The sequence below is a fragment of the Thalassophryne amazonica genome, chromosome 15 (assembly GCF_902500255.1).
Source record: "Thalassophryne amazonica chromosome 15, fThaAma1.1, whole genome shotgun sequence".
Lineage (NCBI taxonomy): Eukaryota > Metazoa > Chordata > Actinopteri > Batrachoidiformes > Batrachoididae > Thalassophryne > Thalassophryne amazonica.
Window position 1 is genome coordinate 22,645,789 of NC_047117.1, and position 16,967 is coordinate 22,662,755.

General features: G+C 42.2%; 1 protein-coding gene across 1 annotated transcript in view; it reads left to right on the plus strand.

Annotated features, from left to right (window-relative positions):
- Window positions 1–13,654, plus strand: part of si:dkey-27h10.2 — a 38,403-nt gene extending 24,749 nt beyond the window's left edge. The window contains exons 8-9 of the mRNA XM_034189322.1: window positions 4,571–4,777; window positions 13,495–13,654. Of these exons, the coding sequence (XP_034045213.1) occupies window positions 4,571–4,777; window positions 13,495–13,499 (212 nt within the window). The 3' untranslated portion in view covers window positions 13,500–13,654. The remainder of the gene's footprint in view (window positions 1–4,570; window positions 4,778–13,494) is intronic.
- The last annotated feature ends 3,313 nt before the right edge of the window (window positions 13,655–16,967 follow it).

A 16,967-nucleotide genomic window follows, 5' to 3' on the forward strand; every position in this document is an offset into this window, starting at 1 on the left:
GTCAGCTCTGGGAGGGTCATGTATTCATGTAAATCCTAATCTGATACTTCAATGTGAAGTACACAAAAGAAACAACAAAACTGTCATTTGAATTTGGCTGTGTCCGGTTACTCAGGGCCCCCACAGGAGATCCACTAAAGACCCACATTGAGATTTGACACAGGTTTTATGATGGATGCGCTTCCTGATTTAAATCCAGTTCTACATGCAGAAATACATACAGCCACAGGTGTTCCCCAGTGGGCTCAAACTCAAGTTGTAATCAGGTCCTACTCTGCTACACTTCTGAGATCTGATAGGATCAGGTGTACACAAAAAAGAATGGCTGCATTGTAATGAAAAGAGAATAACTGATGACAAATAATGCAATGATGATGAAACAGCTATCGTAAAGGAGATCCATAACTACACTCCACTGTAATGATCCACTTTTCCGTATTCAGATCAGGTCTGGGAGAATGAGCTGGTGCCACACATTGTGATATCCACCATGCTATGGTACTGCTCTGGGTCCTGAATGGCAACCACCCAGGCAGACAACCGGTCCATTCCCACCTCTCAAATGTAACCATTTAACTCCCATAACCAGGTGAAACTTTGGTCTCTTCTTGGCCATCTCCAGCTACTGGAATCCTCAAGACGAGGGAATCTACATGCTGGATCATGCCCAAAGCATGTGGTCAAAATGCTGTAGATGATGTTCCCCCCACACATCATCTGAAGCTTCCCAAGTAACCACTCAATTGACACTAGTCATTCCAGTGGCACACAAGGATCCTTAAAGACATAATGATGGTAAAACTTGCATTCACTGAAAAGATTTTCTTCCTGCACAGCCTTTTTTGAGGCCCCATGAGGTTAGCACATAATGTATCTGTTTCTTTCAGCAATACCTCTCTATTTAATTGGTTTAGTTGACATAACATGTTATATTTTATTGAGCAGTGAGGCATTAGTGAAGTTATTTAATCATTTTCTGTACACAATAAATTCAATATGAAGTTTCAAAAAGCTTTTACAAACAGCAATTTAAAAATGGTTTAATGCTTTTCCTGCTGCCTAACAGCGGAGTAGATTTACAGTACTTGCATTTGCACTGAAAAAACAGCACTTACTAAAGATAAAATGATTAAAGCACTGGATTGTGATCTAAACAGCAAAACACCTTCTGAGATAATCAAGGTTCATTGTGACCACGTGGAACAACAGTGCAAATGTATACATTTGCAATTCACATACAATAAATATGTGGGTGATACCAAATGGTTGCTGTGACCCTCTTCTCCAACTATATGTAGTAGCATAAGTGTGTGTCTCTTCTGTATAATGCTGACCAAAGTCTTCCACAAATACAGTAAAATCAAAATTTGTCAGTGCATGTGTGCACTCCTGCATCCAGATCGCCCTCTGGACAGTGGCCAAATACTGACCAAAGCAGAAATCAAACTGCTGCTGCTAAAAAAACAAACAACAAAAAAACACCTCCATAGTGGCATCAGGGCTGATATATTGAACTGAAATGTGAACTGTGTGTGATTAACAATGAAACACTGGTGCAAGAGCAAGACAGAAAAATGACACACCCACAAACAAGAGAGAAACCAGACAAATGCACATAAGGAAACCAGGTAAGCTGCACACAGAAGAAGAAACCACGGGACGTGTTACCCGAAACTATCAAATATGGCGATCGGGTATTGCAAAGACTTTCCATCCGTCCGTCAATCTGTCCGTCTGTCTGTGCTCAGCATAAGTCCGGTCCTTTTACTGCCGGGGTCATCAAATTCACTAATTCACAAATTCTTAGGACACAGACCTTGGACAACTTCAAAGATGGCAAACCTTGAACTATTTTAAGAGGTATTTTAAGAGGCTAAAAAGTCATATTCTGTATCTAATTTTATGGTATGATCTCGCAGACGTTAGCATGGTGACGTCACCCCCTGGTGTCACTACCTCCTAACTTTGTTTCATTTTTGGCTAGAAATAACACCTTTTTCATATATTATGTAAAAACTAACGAGAAATAAACACTTCTAAACCTGAAAATGCTGTTTCTGTAACCTGATAACACTTCTGGAAGTATTTACAAAACATTTCGCGGATGTTAGCGTGGTGACATCACTTCCTGGTTTTGCTAACTGCTAATTTTGCTTCATTTTTGGCTAGAAATAACACCTTTCTCATATATTATGAAAAAGCTAGCGAGAAATAAACACTTCTAAACCTGACATCCCTGTTTTTGGAACCTATTAACACCTCTGAACTGATTTATAAGACAATTCGTGGACGTTAGTGTGCATGCTAACTTCCACTAACTCATAGCTAACTTCCTTTGGAGTTAAATTTGTCTCAATACCTGCAAATGCACAGAGGGTGATCTACAAATATTCCTTGGTTTGCACAACTTCTGCTCTTCTCAAAAGCTCATATATGCACAGGCAAGGCAGACGCCGTTAAAACGTAAATATTGTTGTTGATTGATTGACTGACTGAAAAAGGGGCTTTATTGAATACGTACAAATTGTACGTAAGACAATAGGATCTTAATAACTAATTAAACAACTGGAAATTATAAAGAGCACAATGCTCACACAGCTGAGGGCATTTTAGCATTGCATTATATACGTGGTCTATTAGATAATAAACCGACCCTTTTATTTATTTTTTTTACTATATGGATTTGAATGACGTGCGATTACACCAATCATGCTTGAACCCTTGTGCGCATGCGTGAGTTACTTCATGCGTGTCGGTGAAGTCATTTCCCTGTGGGCAGGCCTTGAGTGAGATGTGGTCCCGCCCTCTCGGCTGAATTCCTTTGTTTCACACGCTGCTCGAGACGGCGCGCGTTGCTTTATCAAAATTTTTTCTGGACCTGTGAGGAATTTCTGAGTGGACACTATTCGAGAAATTAAGCTGGTTTTCGGTGAAAAGTTTAACGGCTGATGAGAGATTATGGGGTGTTTCTGTCGGTGTAAGGACTTCCCACGGAGTGGGACGTCCTGCAGCGCTTCCAGGCGCCGTCGTCGGCCTGTTTCGACCTGAAAACATCCTAATTTAAGGCTTAATTCACCCAGGACGTCGTGAGAGAACAGAGAAGATTCAGAAGAGGCCGGCATGAGGACTTTATGCGGACATTCCACTGTTTAAGGACATTTTTTAATGAAAGACGTGCGCGCAAACTCGCCGAGTCGTTTCCGTGACAACTCGGCGAATCTGTGTGCGCCGCGACAGGAAAAACACCTCCGTGTTGAAAACCATTTGTAAAATTCAGGTGGCTTTTGATGGCTTTCAACAAGTGAGTAACTGAGAAATTGTTTAACAGCTTGGGCATGTTCCAACTTGCCCGTTAAGGTTTCCAACGGAGGTGTTTTTCCTGTCGCGACCCCCCGCGGTCGGGTCCAGCCCAACATGCGACTCTGCCCGCACGTTCTTTCATTACAAAATGTCCGTTAACAACGGAATGTCCGAATAAACTCCTCATGCCGACTTCTTCTGAAAGTTCTCTGTTCTCTGACGACTTACTGCGTCAACAGAGCCTGAAATGTGGAAGTTTTCAACTTGAAACGGCGAGACGCTGCCGCCTCAAAGCGCAGATGTGCAGGCGTCAGGCGCCGTGAGCCGTCCTTAAAGCGACACTACCAGACCAAAATCTCTCATCAGCCATTAAAATTTTTACCGAAAACCAGCTGAATTTATCGAATGGTGTCCACTCAGTTGTGCCTTACAGGTTTGAAAAAAATTGGATCAAACAAAGCAGCAGTCTCTGAGGCATTCCTAAACAATGAAAAAATCGATGAGAGGGTGGGCCACTCCTCACTCAAAGACTGCCCACAGGCGAATGACGTAACCGACAGGCGTGAAAAAACTCTCGCATGCCCATGAGGGTTCAAGCATGTCTGATGTAATCACACGTGATTCAAATCCATATGGTTTTTGAAAAAAATAATAAGGTCGGATACTTTTCTAATAGACCTCGTATTTGAAATTTGCTGAGAACACTGAATACATGTGCCTACTTTAAACTTTTACTGAAAAGGAAATTCAAAACAATTGTCCATTTCCATTGTAAAGAATAAAGAGAATAATAAAAGAGAAAGTGGGCTGTGAACATTAAAACAGAGATGCAGATTCTTCACCATACCTGCAAACAACAATCAACCCCCCTCCTCCAATGTAAGACACACATGATGATTGCCTGATTGCAAAAGGAACCATAGTTGGCTTCCCCCCACCCCCTTCATCTCCGCTTTCCCTCCTCCTAACTATGGGTCAGATAATGACGGGGCTGCTCGACTTTCCCACAGACTCAAACAGCTGCACGGTTGTGAATCATTACAAGCCGGTCAGTAATCAGCCGCCTCATTACCAACATGGTAGCCCCCTTCAGATGGCTTCATTCAAGAGAAATCCCTTCTAGAAGGGGTGCATAACAAAACGCTGTTATTATGGGGCTGCTAAATGCAGAACACATTTGAGGTCAACAAAACTGTAAACTACACAACGGTCGGATTAAAAGTTCTTTAAGAACCATTTAAAAATCAGTATGGTTTGTTGTCCTTCACAGCTGAAGCTGATAAATCTGCTGCTGAGGCTGCAGTGCCACCTTCGCCTGCAGATGGCCCAGGGGACGCTGGGGAAGAAGACAATTTAGACAAGACTCACGCACCTGCGGAGGAAAATCTGGGGGAGAAAACTGATGATGAAGGCATGGTGTCCAATAAAACATCTGTAGAATCCCTGAAGGAGTCAGATGGCAACAATGCTGTAAAAGGTTGGTGCCGACACAATTCATCTCACACGTTCTGTTACGTGTCAAAAGAATAGCTGTCATCTTTGCTCTTACTGCCTTAAGATGACCAGTCACTACATGATGATACAATGAGATGATGCCGAATCAACGTAAGATGGTACCATATCAATGCAATACAGAAGCTCACCAATCTTTGATGCTGACTGATCAATATTTTTATTTATTTACATTAGGCTGTAATGTTTGCTGTCTGGACATTGCTGAAAGGCAGGAAGGAAGGAAGGTCCATACGTATATGGACATTGTGGATATATTCTTCTCCATAAGTACTTAGTCCATACATATTGCATTACATACTACTTTGCATATATATACGGTGCATCCAGAAAGTATTCAGAGCACTTCACTTTTTCCACAATTTATGTTGCAGCCTTATTCCAAAATAAATTTATTTTTCCTCAAACTTCTATTCACAAAACCCCATAATGACAACATGAAAAAAGTAATTTATTTTTAAATTTTTGCTAATTTATTAACAGATATTCAAGTCTCATGTCTTCTTGAATATGATGCCACAACCTTGACACACATATCTCTGGGCAATTTTGGCCATTCCTCTTTCCAGCACATCTCAAGCCCCGTGAGGTTGGATGGGGAGCATCATTGCACAGCCATTTTCAGATCACTCCAGAGATGTTTGATCGGATTCAGGTCTGGGCTCTGGCTGGGTCACACAAGATCATTCACAGAGTTCCTGTGTATAGATCACCTGTGATATGCAGCAACTTAGAGGTGATCTTGCAACTTGTCAGTCTGATGGAGCAAGTTGAGCACTTTGTGAAAATTGACATAGGCTTCATAGAAGAAATCCCACATGGGTCTTGAGTTTCTTGCTGCTGGTGCTTATCTCCAGATTCCATAACATCAAGCCAAAGAGAGTCCTCCTGTAGGGGATGCCAGTCCAGTACAGGTTACTTTCCCAGCCAAGGCCTGTAACCATTTGCAGCTGGGTAGACAATGCATGTGAAATGGCTTGTCCAGGACAGAGTCAGGCAGTGTGTATGCAAACCTGGCCCCTGGTCATCTCCTTAGGAAGGTTTTCCAGGCATGTCCAACCGGGATGAGGCCGCGGAGAAGACCCAGACATTTTATTTCCCAGATAACTTGGGAACTCCTCAGGATCACCCAGGAAGAGCTACCAGACTTGGCAGAGGGTAGGGAAGTGTGGGTTGAGCTGCTTGGTCTGCTGTCATCGTGACCGGGACCAGGATAAGCATCAGAAAATGAATGAATAAATGGATTTAGAGAAACCTGGCACTGGTTGCAACAGAATAGAACATGTTCACATTACAAAAGCAGCAAATAACATTGCTGAAAAGTGAACTCTTCTTTCATTCCCACATGGTTTGGGGAGCAATGCAGAAGCTGGAAACTGAAGTTGAGGAGGAACCTCACTATTCTGCAGTGCAGGATAATGGATATGAGCTGACAGGTCATAAAGTAAAGCAGCATAATTAGAGCTGAGACTTCACCATGTTATTTTCTAGTCAGAAGTCGGCTTTCATGTTTGATGGTTGGAGGAAGGCGTCGGGTGAAAATTTCACAGGACGTGTGAGTTAACTGTGAGGCAAGCGAAACTAGTAGTTTCCTGAAGGCAGCGTTTTGTTGATTCAAAGGGGTATTTTTGAGGCTGTGGCAGCATTGGTTCAAGAACAGTTCACGGAAATGAGGAGGGTCAAAGATCTGAAACTGAAGGTTATAGTTCATAACGTATGCATTTTGCATTTTCATTTAGGCAGAGTCATGCAATCATCTTCCTAGAAATAGTTATATCCGCAGGTGATACCGCTGGTGTAAACAGATTTATAGTGGGCAGGATAATGACTGCATATGTCACCAGTGTAGGATGTTGGTAATAACTGTGGGCGAAAGCTATAATGCGTTTGATGTACTTCAAACTGGCGATCAGCTGCTACACCTGAGCTGCTGTGTGGGAAGCAGGGAATGTAAGTAAGTGCTGAATGACACGCCCTTCTCACGAGCAAAAGAAACAGCTGGTACAGCAGCACATACACACACACACACACACACACACACACCCTTGTCTTGCATGTTCTGGACTTCTAACATAAACCAACAAGTTTAAATTGACAGCTTAAGGAGATAAACATTGCCATAAAGTCATGGGCATCGACACATTCCAGCTGGAGTGGACCACCCCCACGATGCATCTTGAGCCTTTGTGCAGCTGGGGGCCAGGGGGGACACTGGTGAGTGTCTCGGGCTGCGTGCCTGCATTTCACCCCTGGTAGCTAGCCTGAGTGTCCTGGGGATGTGTGTGGTGTGGGGTGTTGCTCTCTGGGCCTCTATGGTGGTTGTTAAAGTTCCTGCATACACAGCGCATCAACAACGACAGATTTCAGTGCATTTTTCCCCTTTGAACTGTGAATCCAGTGTGTTTCAACAGTATCCTGTGCATATTCAATGTGAAGTACGTGCATAGAAACATGCACATGTGCAAATGTGCTATTTACAAACATTACTTTATTTGGAGTAGTAATTTACAAAGTAAATCAATCACTTTTTACAAAATTTTGCCCCCCAAAAAACTGTGTAGCTCTGAGGTAATGTCACCAAATTTATAGTTCACTATGAGCCCTCTTGCGAAGATGAATCACATGATATCAATCAACAATCAGCACCTAACATGAAGTAAAATATTATCATTTGCATTGTTAGCATATGATATGAACCACTGAATATACTAAATTTTTTAACAGATTGATAAATTTACCAGCTGACCAATCCATATAAAAAATTAAAAAAAATCACAGTTCAGATTGGATCACGGTTTTTATGCATAGACTGGATAATTTTTCAGATCAGCAATAATAATAATAATAATAATAATAAATGTACTAGTCGTCCTGAGCAGGCACACCACTCAGACAAGTAGGGAAAAGGTTTTTTGTTTTTTTGTTTTGTTTTGTTTTTTCTGGAACTCAGTGAACTACCAGCCCTGGACTCAGGACAGCACAGGGAAGATGAGGCGCTCACTCACTGATCTGAATGATCTCACCTCCTCATGCTTCATGTGGAGTGCAAAGTGGTACAGACTATCTGCTTTTATCATGTTCTGTTTCACATGAATGCATAAATGATTTTTCCCCACAAACAACTGCTTTGATTTAATTGCAACTACGTATCAAGATTTACACAGTCCGTGCTTTATAAACAATTCAACATGATGTTGAATCTGTAGTTCATACTATTATGTAAATCTTGCAATTAATCCATGGTTCATGTGCATGCCGAATAGTGGAGCCGAGCCCTACTGCTCATGGATCAACTCTAAAACATTACATCATTATAAACTGTGGGCTGGCAGCATGGCTGCAATCAACACAGAGATACCAATTACAACACTTTCTTTGGATATCTTTTTCTTCTTTCTGCTTCTTTTTTTTAATTGCACACTGTGGTATTGCATGACTGGGGCAGTGTTTGCTGTGTGTCTGTCTGTGCATGCATGTGTGTGTGTGTGTGTGTGTGTGTGTGTGTGTGTGTGTGTGTGTGTGTGTGTGTGTGTGTGTGTGTGTGTGTGTGTGTGTGTGTGTGCGAACAAAATATCTCAATACCTGTGAGAGCAAGATATTTATTAAATCTGACACATGAACGGTTATTTTCACATGGTGTTTTTTTTGCAACTATTAGAAGCTCTTATAAGTGACACCCAGCTCAAAATATCTAGTTTTACTAGGTGCCATGTGATATTACACACAAAAACAACACAAAAACAACTTTTCATACGGTGAAATGAGACCTGGGTAAAAATTTATGGAGTATTTATAGGATGGTTTTTTACATACCTTAAATTAAATCCAGCAGCACATAAAAGTTTGGTTCTTTCTCCTGGAACACACATTGAAACGCAAGCCATACTTTCAAGGCACACACAACAATATTCATTTATGCAGTCATGTCAACCGAGGAAAAGACATTTTGCCTAGAAGCCTATTCCAGCAACAAATCATAATTTTGAGCATAAATTTGAAAGAACATGACTTTTATGGAAAGCGACCAAGATAACTGAAACTTGGGGGAATGATTGTACACAGACTGTAGTTTAAGTCCAGCATATTTCTTGAAATTTGCTAGACCTTTGAAGGATTTATTACAATTTTTATGGGTTCTGTTTTTGGGGGCGGGGGGGGGGGGGGGTGTCACCCTGTAATTAAAAGGTACACAACACTGCTAACAGAATAATGTGGCGCCATGGTTGGCGCCGCATTCTTTCTCTGTTATTGAGCAGCTCTGCAGAAACAATGTGCACCAGCAGCTGTGATGAGAAAACAACTGCATGACAGAACCTCAATTTGTACCAGATCAGGAAAAAGGCTCAGTACATGAGCAAAACGGGAAAATAAAACCATAATGAAACAATGGACTAAACGTGTAACTGAGGATGGTAATAAAACTTTGCATCTGTACTGTAAATTAGTGAGGGCTAATTCAAAACACTCACTCTTACTCATCTTCAACCGCATATCCGGAACCGGGTCGTGGGGGCAACAGGTCCAGCAGGGGACTGCAAACTGCCCATGCCACACTGACCACCTCTGACTGGGTGATACCAAGGCCTTCCCAGTGTGGAGATATAATCTCTCCACCTTGTCCTGGGTCTTCCCCAGGGTCTCCTCCCAGATGGACGTGCCTGGAACACCTATCCAGGAACGGAACCAGGGGGCATCCTTACCAGATGCCAGAACCACCTCAGCTGGCTCCTTTCAACGCGACGGAGCAGCAGCTCTACTCCGAGCTCATCACGAATGACTGAGCTTCTCACCCTATCTCTAAGGGAGACCACAGCCATCCTCCTGAGGAAACACATTTCGGCTGCTTGTACCCGCAATCTAGTTCTTTCAGTCATGAACCAACCCTCATGGCCACAGGTGAGAGTAGGAACGAAGACTGACCAGTAGATCAAGAGCTTCGCCTTTTGGCTCCTTTATCGTCACAACAGTACGGTAGAGCGAATGCAACACCGCCCCTGCTGTGCCGATTCTCTGGTCAATCTCACGTTCCATTGTCCCCTCACTCATGAACAAGACCCCAAGGTACTTGAACTCCTTCACTTGGGGAAAGACCGAATTCCCTACCCAGAGTAGGCAATCCGCCGGCTTTCTGCTGAGAATCATGGCCTTTAGAGGTGCTGAACCTCATCCCAGCAGCTTTACACTCGGCTGCAAACCAATCTGGTGAATGTTGGAGGTCAAAGGATGATAATTCCAACAGCACCACATCATCTGCAAAAAGCAGTGATGAGACCCTGAGCCCAACAAACTGAAGACCCCCCCTCCCCCGACTATGCTTCAATATCGACACCCAACTCAAAACACCACAAAATGTTTCAAAACCTTTGCACCACCTGTGATTTGAAACAATGGTCTGCGTTACATAGCAGAAGGAAGATATCACATGGGGCCTCATTGCATCACCAATTGTTTTGAAACATTCTGGTCAGTTTGCACCCTCTGGTACTGAAACAGGGTTTGTACACGTACAAACGTAGTATGTTGCTTGTTTTTTAAGTAGGTAGTAGAATTCTTAAAATATGAAATGTTAATTTAAAAATAATTACTATAAATATGATTTAAACAAAAAGACAGTGAAACCATATTAAGAAGTTGTTTTTATTGCCATTCTTTCTTCCACAAAAGTCCTAAGAAATGTAAATCCCTAAGAAATGTAGAGTTGTAGTTGGGACAGTTCCCTCATTTATTTCCTTGTCCAGGCTTTTTGCTTTTTTTTTTTTACATTCCTGGCCTGGATTTGTGCCGCTGGCTTCTGTGATCAGGATGCCTGCTGACAGACAGACATTCATTCACCTGCTGGTATCGCCTCCAGCATCGGCTCCACATTCCTCAAACTGTGTGACAGAGTCACACTGTTGTTTTGCTACGTCTCTGTTATCATTCACTCCCTGTTTTAAGTAAAACCGTGAACTGATTATTTTTTATGCTAACTAGTTTGAACCATCTGTAATACCACATTATGTGGCAAAATACATCAAATGTCATAAGCTCAGTGCTGACCTAACATTAGCTCGTTGGCTAATGCAATAATGAAAATGAGGCAAGCAGACAAGATGATCGACTAAGGTTAACAGATAGTGGGGTCCACTTTAGGGGTGTCCACAACTGAATTACACTTGCACTGCAAGGTGTATTTGAAGATAATTCCAAGCACATATATGCAAAATAAACTGCAATATTTACAATTACACCTAAGTCAAGTCTGAAATCGTGGAGATGCCAAGCATCACCATATCCACCACACCATGGCCATTGGTGTCAACCACATTGGAAGACCACTGGTCTATCCCCACCGTTCGAAAGCATGCATTTATCTGCCACAGTCAGGTAAAAAGTGGGCATGCCCTTGACCTTCTCCAGCCACTTGGGTCCTCAACACTGAGGCACCTGCTCACTGGATCATGCAGAGAGAAACGTGTTACATGGCCAAAATGTTGTACTTGATACGCCCTCATGATGCAAATGATACAACTTACCTGAGTTTGCCTAATTAACTCCTTGAAGGGAGCCCAGCTACCCTGAACACTTAGATCTTCATTCTCCTGTAGAGATATCTGCATTGCCAAACACCTCTGTCCCAGCACCTGCATGTGAATCCATGAGCTCTTTCTAGGCCTCTCCGAATGTCAAGGGGGGGGTGGGGGTGGGGGGGGTGCTTTTTAAGTCTTTTTAGTGTGACCAGACCCGCCCACACACCCTGTGAGTTGAACCTTGGCTCAGTGGACCTTAGTCTTGTTTGTCCTTTACTTTGGTAACCAAACATTCAAAATAGGGAAAATTAATCCTTTTTTAAAATTCTATTTGCTCAGTCAATTAGCTTTTTTTTTTTTTTGCCAGATTTGGAGCAACTAATTTCTTTTTACCTCTGTTCAAACCGAAATGTATTTTTGTTGCCACCATTTTTACCCCATAACTCAATAACTTGAGGATGTAGATACTACAAACTTTACTAGTACACAAATTATATTTTATATATTTCAATATGTGCAGTAATGATAAATGTTGTTCCCTGTGTTGTCCTTAATTGACTCCTAACTGGCTATAGCTGCCACTCTGGAAATGTTATCATATACTTATGTGTAGGCCACGGTACAGTGAATGGTACAGCGTCTTATTTTGGCACCTTAGGTGACACCACCTAGGTCAAAATTGAGGTATATGATTTTTACAAGTTCAGTTGTTTATAATACTTTCTCACTAGCAATTTATTGTGTAATACACAGTACTGTCTTCTATCAGTTATAATACAGGTTAGCCTGAGATTCAGTTCAGCATTTTCACACTCCCGAATTCTCCTTGGAATGTCCGATCTTTCAGCACCACGGTTTCTCTGTGGTGGCTCACGGGTCTCTACAGATCATTATCTGCCCCAGTGGCTCAGATCAGCAGAGCTTTACAGACTGAGATGTAATGTGGAGCTTCATGCAATCTGAGCCGACTTGCAGCAGCCACATGACCAAAACCAAATTCCTTTATACTGGATCCAGTTCAGACAAACTCAGGTGAGTTTGCAAAAATTAATCTTAGGAGATATTAAAAACCAAAATACCTCTATGAACCTTGAAATTGGGCTTGAATGACTGTCAAAGTGCAATACATGAGACAGCCCTAAAACCAAATGAAAACATGTTGTCTTCAAAGTGACAGGTGTTATAAAAAAAAGTGACTCAAAGAGAAATAAGTCATTATTTACTTATTCAAATATTTCTGTCCCATTAGGCTGCTGTTGTTGGGAAAGTGTAGGAGCACGGACCCACAACAGGGGGCGCAAATGAACGGACAATGGATAAAGCCAAATACAACACTTTACTGTTGTGAAAATGCACAACAACAACAGATTACAATAGTGAATGAAGTCAAATACAAGATGTCATGTGGGCAGGCCCGAAGATAGGAGACATCAGTCCGAAGTCGAACCGGAACCACACGATTTCTCCGCCACCGAACCCCGGGAATACTGGAGCCGCCAAGTCCCGAACTCCCAGGTGGCCACTGCCTTCGCGTGTCGGATCTGGTACTGCTGGCGAGGAGCAAACACAGTTAGAAGTGGGTGCGTGTGCACCCAGCAACACGTATGGTGGGAAACCACCTCCACCTCTCGTCGAAAAAAGGAACAGAATGAATACTGTCCAACTCACACAAGTAACAGATATTCCTGTCAACAAACACAGTCAGCTGAGAATATTACCTCCTTAGTAGAGCGATATCTCGGCAATCAGGTGGAGATGCTGTCTTGCTGATATACCTCTGTAGATCTGGTGATTGATGACAGCTGTCGTCGGTGATAAGTGACAGCTGTCATCCCGGCTGCTCCTGTGAGGCGGCAGCGCCCTCTGGTGCCTGGAGCCCGTACTCCAGGCAGGGCGCCCTCTGGTGGTGGTGGGCCAGCAGTACCTCCTCTTCAGCGGCCCACACAACAGCTGTGTAAGTATAACTGACATCAGCAGATGAGAAGTAGGATTGTCAGTTATGCTTTACCTCAAAACAGATGTTGCACCACAAGGGTCAAAGTTCATGGCAAAGGCTACATAAACTTGGCCAAAACAAAAGTTATAATTGGGAGGGGGGGGCTGATGACTGCAGAACACATGACACTGGGAAACTGTTATGGTTGTTTTTATCTTTTTTTTCCCTCTCTTTCAGATTGAAGTGGCCTAGAGAGAAATGGAGGACTGTGTTGACATCATGTGATCAATTTAAATGACCTCCTTGTTGAAGAGTAATCTGGTATCGTCGATGGGCTTTTTACATTAACTACTTGTATCAGTTGTGCTCAGGTTTTTCTTTCATATTTTCAAAACATACAGAGAAAATGTTTTTTGTTTTTTGTTTTTTTGCATTAGTAAAAGGTGTAAAATGCTGTGCAAAATTTTTCTGTAATTCTACAATTTCTCTGTAAAGGTGGATTTAATGTGGTTTTCTCTTCATTTGTAGCAAAAGACCAAATGTTTTTTTATGAAAATTATATCAATTTTATTCAAGGATTTGAAGGACTAAAAAAAAAACACATTTGCATTTATGTATGAAACATAAAATCCAATATAATGTATATGAAATTTTATTTCTCAAAGCCTTAGTGGGAAAACAGAGACAATTATTCAGAGTAAAAATTACTGTGTCCGGACATTTGGTCACATTCCAAAGAGAAAGCAGCTCTATCGTGGGAAAAATCAGGAATGTGCCAATCTGTTATTTTGGATTGGTATTGATCCAATATTGGCTAAAATATAACTGGGTAGGATATTGGTAGAATGTTTGTTTCACAGTTTGAGTCAATGTTTTGTTAGATTGCTAGGATTGCAAAGTACATCTAGACAAATGGATTAATTAAGAGATTAGTTGTTTATGACAGGGAAAAGAGTCTTGGATTAGGCAGACAGAATATTCCAGTATCAGTATTGTATCAAACATGAAAAAGTGGTATGGTGCCATCCCTAGTACAAATGATTCTGGAGTTCAACAACTTCATTTACCACTACAATAGAGTTGATTTACATTTCCTGTTATAAATACAGGAAATGTAGCCCCAGCAGAGTATATGTTACTCTGCATAAATCAAATCAATTAAATATTTTAATTCATCTTAGAAGTTATAAGTAATATGTCAATTAAAAAAGGTCATACTAATCTAACACCCCCACCCCTTCAAAAAAGAGAGAAGAAAGAAAGAAGCATACTCATGCACTGAACATTTCCCAATGGTAATTTGAAACATGATATTCCATTGCCTTAACGTTTTTTCATAATTTTGTTAGAGAAATTATGACATATTCACTGAAACATAACACCAACAGTAGCTGTGTTGCTGGCCTAACCACGCTACCACATTGGGATTTGGGTAAACTGAATATTGGTAGTTTTACTTTCTAACTGTTTAGCTGGAAAATCTGTAATTTATGTACACTAAATAATGTTTTTTTTCTTCGTGGCTGACTGCTTAGGGTAGGGCTATGAAAAAGAGCCAGCTAATACTGACAAAAAACAAACAAACAAAACCGGATGAAAATAAATTGCCATGATCAATGTTATGTTCAGTGACGTAGAGGATCTTTAAGCCCCCTCACACATAGCAAGAATGTGCAGGAACCATATTAATATTGCCATAATCCGGGCTTTGCCATGCCAGATCAATCTTGAGGTTCCCTCATATGTGCTCAAATCATTTTGGATCCTGTTTTGCCACTATCAGAATATGTAAATTGCAGTCCAACGGTCCTCAGATTGCACATGGACCACCATCGCACAGGTGCTCCATCTCAACGGCGCCCGGAGGGTTTTGAACATGTGCATCACGTTCAGGGCCATCGGCCAATTTTGACCAACTGTGTCGACTTCTACAGATGACTGTCAGAACATTTTGGAACTGAAATCCAACACTTTTCGGATGTTCGCCGATTCATCATTTTGACGCCATTCTACGTGATTCTGGCTATGTGTGACGGGGGTATTAGAGTAAGGACTGCAGCATAAATCCCAGCGAAGTCATAGCATAAAGAGTATCTATATTTTGAATATTCCAACAGTGATTTGCTGCTTTTTCTCATTCCCAAGAAATAAGGGGGTGACACATAACGGCGCCATAAATCAGTGACAATAACTGTGACAGGACATATCAACAAAGACTGTGTTTGTGACAACAACAAAGATGGCAACAAGGACTCTGAAGAGAAACAGAGAGCAATAAACAACAAGCAGAGAAACAAATAAGCAAACAGCATATGTACCGTGACAACATAGTGTCATACTCAAGGAGGGAGTCAGGATGACACTTACGGTCTTTGAAATATGCAAGATTTTATGTCAGTTACCTTGTATATTGAGAAGACACTGAATATACATTTGTGTGTGTGTGTGTATATATATATATATATATGTGTGTGTGTGTGTGTGTGTGTGTGTGTGTGTGTGTGTGTGTGTGTGTGTGTGTGTGTGTGTGTGTGTGTGTGTGTGTGTGTGTGTGTGTGTGAAAGCTATGAATCTATGTGGACGTGTGATCATGTGAATGTTGATGAGGAGTCACATGCGTGCCACATATGCCACATTCAGTGCCACATTCCCCCTGAATTGAGATGCAGCCGCACAGCCACGCAAGGCCACCAAAGAGCAACCCGCCCACAAGGGGGAGGACATGTGCTGGGACGAGAATGTGACTCATCATGGTTGCTTCTTGCCAGGATACGAGAAGCAACAATGAGCAACTCTAGACCAGCCATCCAATGAAATAATTCAAGAGAAGTTATTCTTAGGGCCCCTTCACACATAACACGATTGAAGCCGACTAGCACACAAAGGAGGAATTGCAAGCCATTCGTGAAAAATTGGAGCCGCCTCTAACACCTAGTACACCTGTCGCTACAACTATTCGCACACACCAGCGGCCGAAAGACAGAGAGTGCCCTGTGAGAGCCCATTCGATCCCTCTCACGGCAGGTGTCAGCCAAATCCCAGGTGTCACACGTGAACATTCAACACCGCTCACTGGACACTTAGAAAATGTGTGGCCATTCACGTTGTCAATATGAAAAGAGTGAACAGGCGACCACTTTCGAACTGGCAGTGAAAGTTGACTAAGTGCGGCATTGCAAAGCAACACACGTGGCGTGTGTGTGTATCGCACGTGTGTCACGCTCCCCCACACGTGGCGTGCGTGTCCTCCCCCCGACACATGTGGCCTGCAGGAGGAGAGCACACTTACATGACATGCTAATATGCAAGGTTGGGTAGGATTACGTTGAAAGAATACATGTGGATTACATGTATGTATGTACATACATTTGGATTACTTGTAATCTGATTACTTTTGGATTACATTTCAAAGTAATCCTACCCAACCTTGCTAATATGTATGTACAGACATGATCACACAGGGGCCGGACACCCAAGTCTGAGCACACACAGCCGCGCTGCAGTGGCCGCGCTGCAGTGGCCGCACACTGCGCACCTCGGCAGACTGCTCTATGCAAACCAGACCATCAGATCACACAGCAGGCGATCTGTCACGTGTGTCCAGCCTAACACGCATTTCCGGCAGAACACGCATGCCGCAGGACTATAACAATATGACACGCCAACAGTGCCACAAATACACCACTTTCAGTCACGTATCACCAAAAATA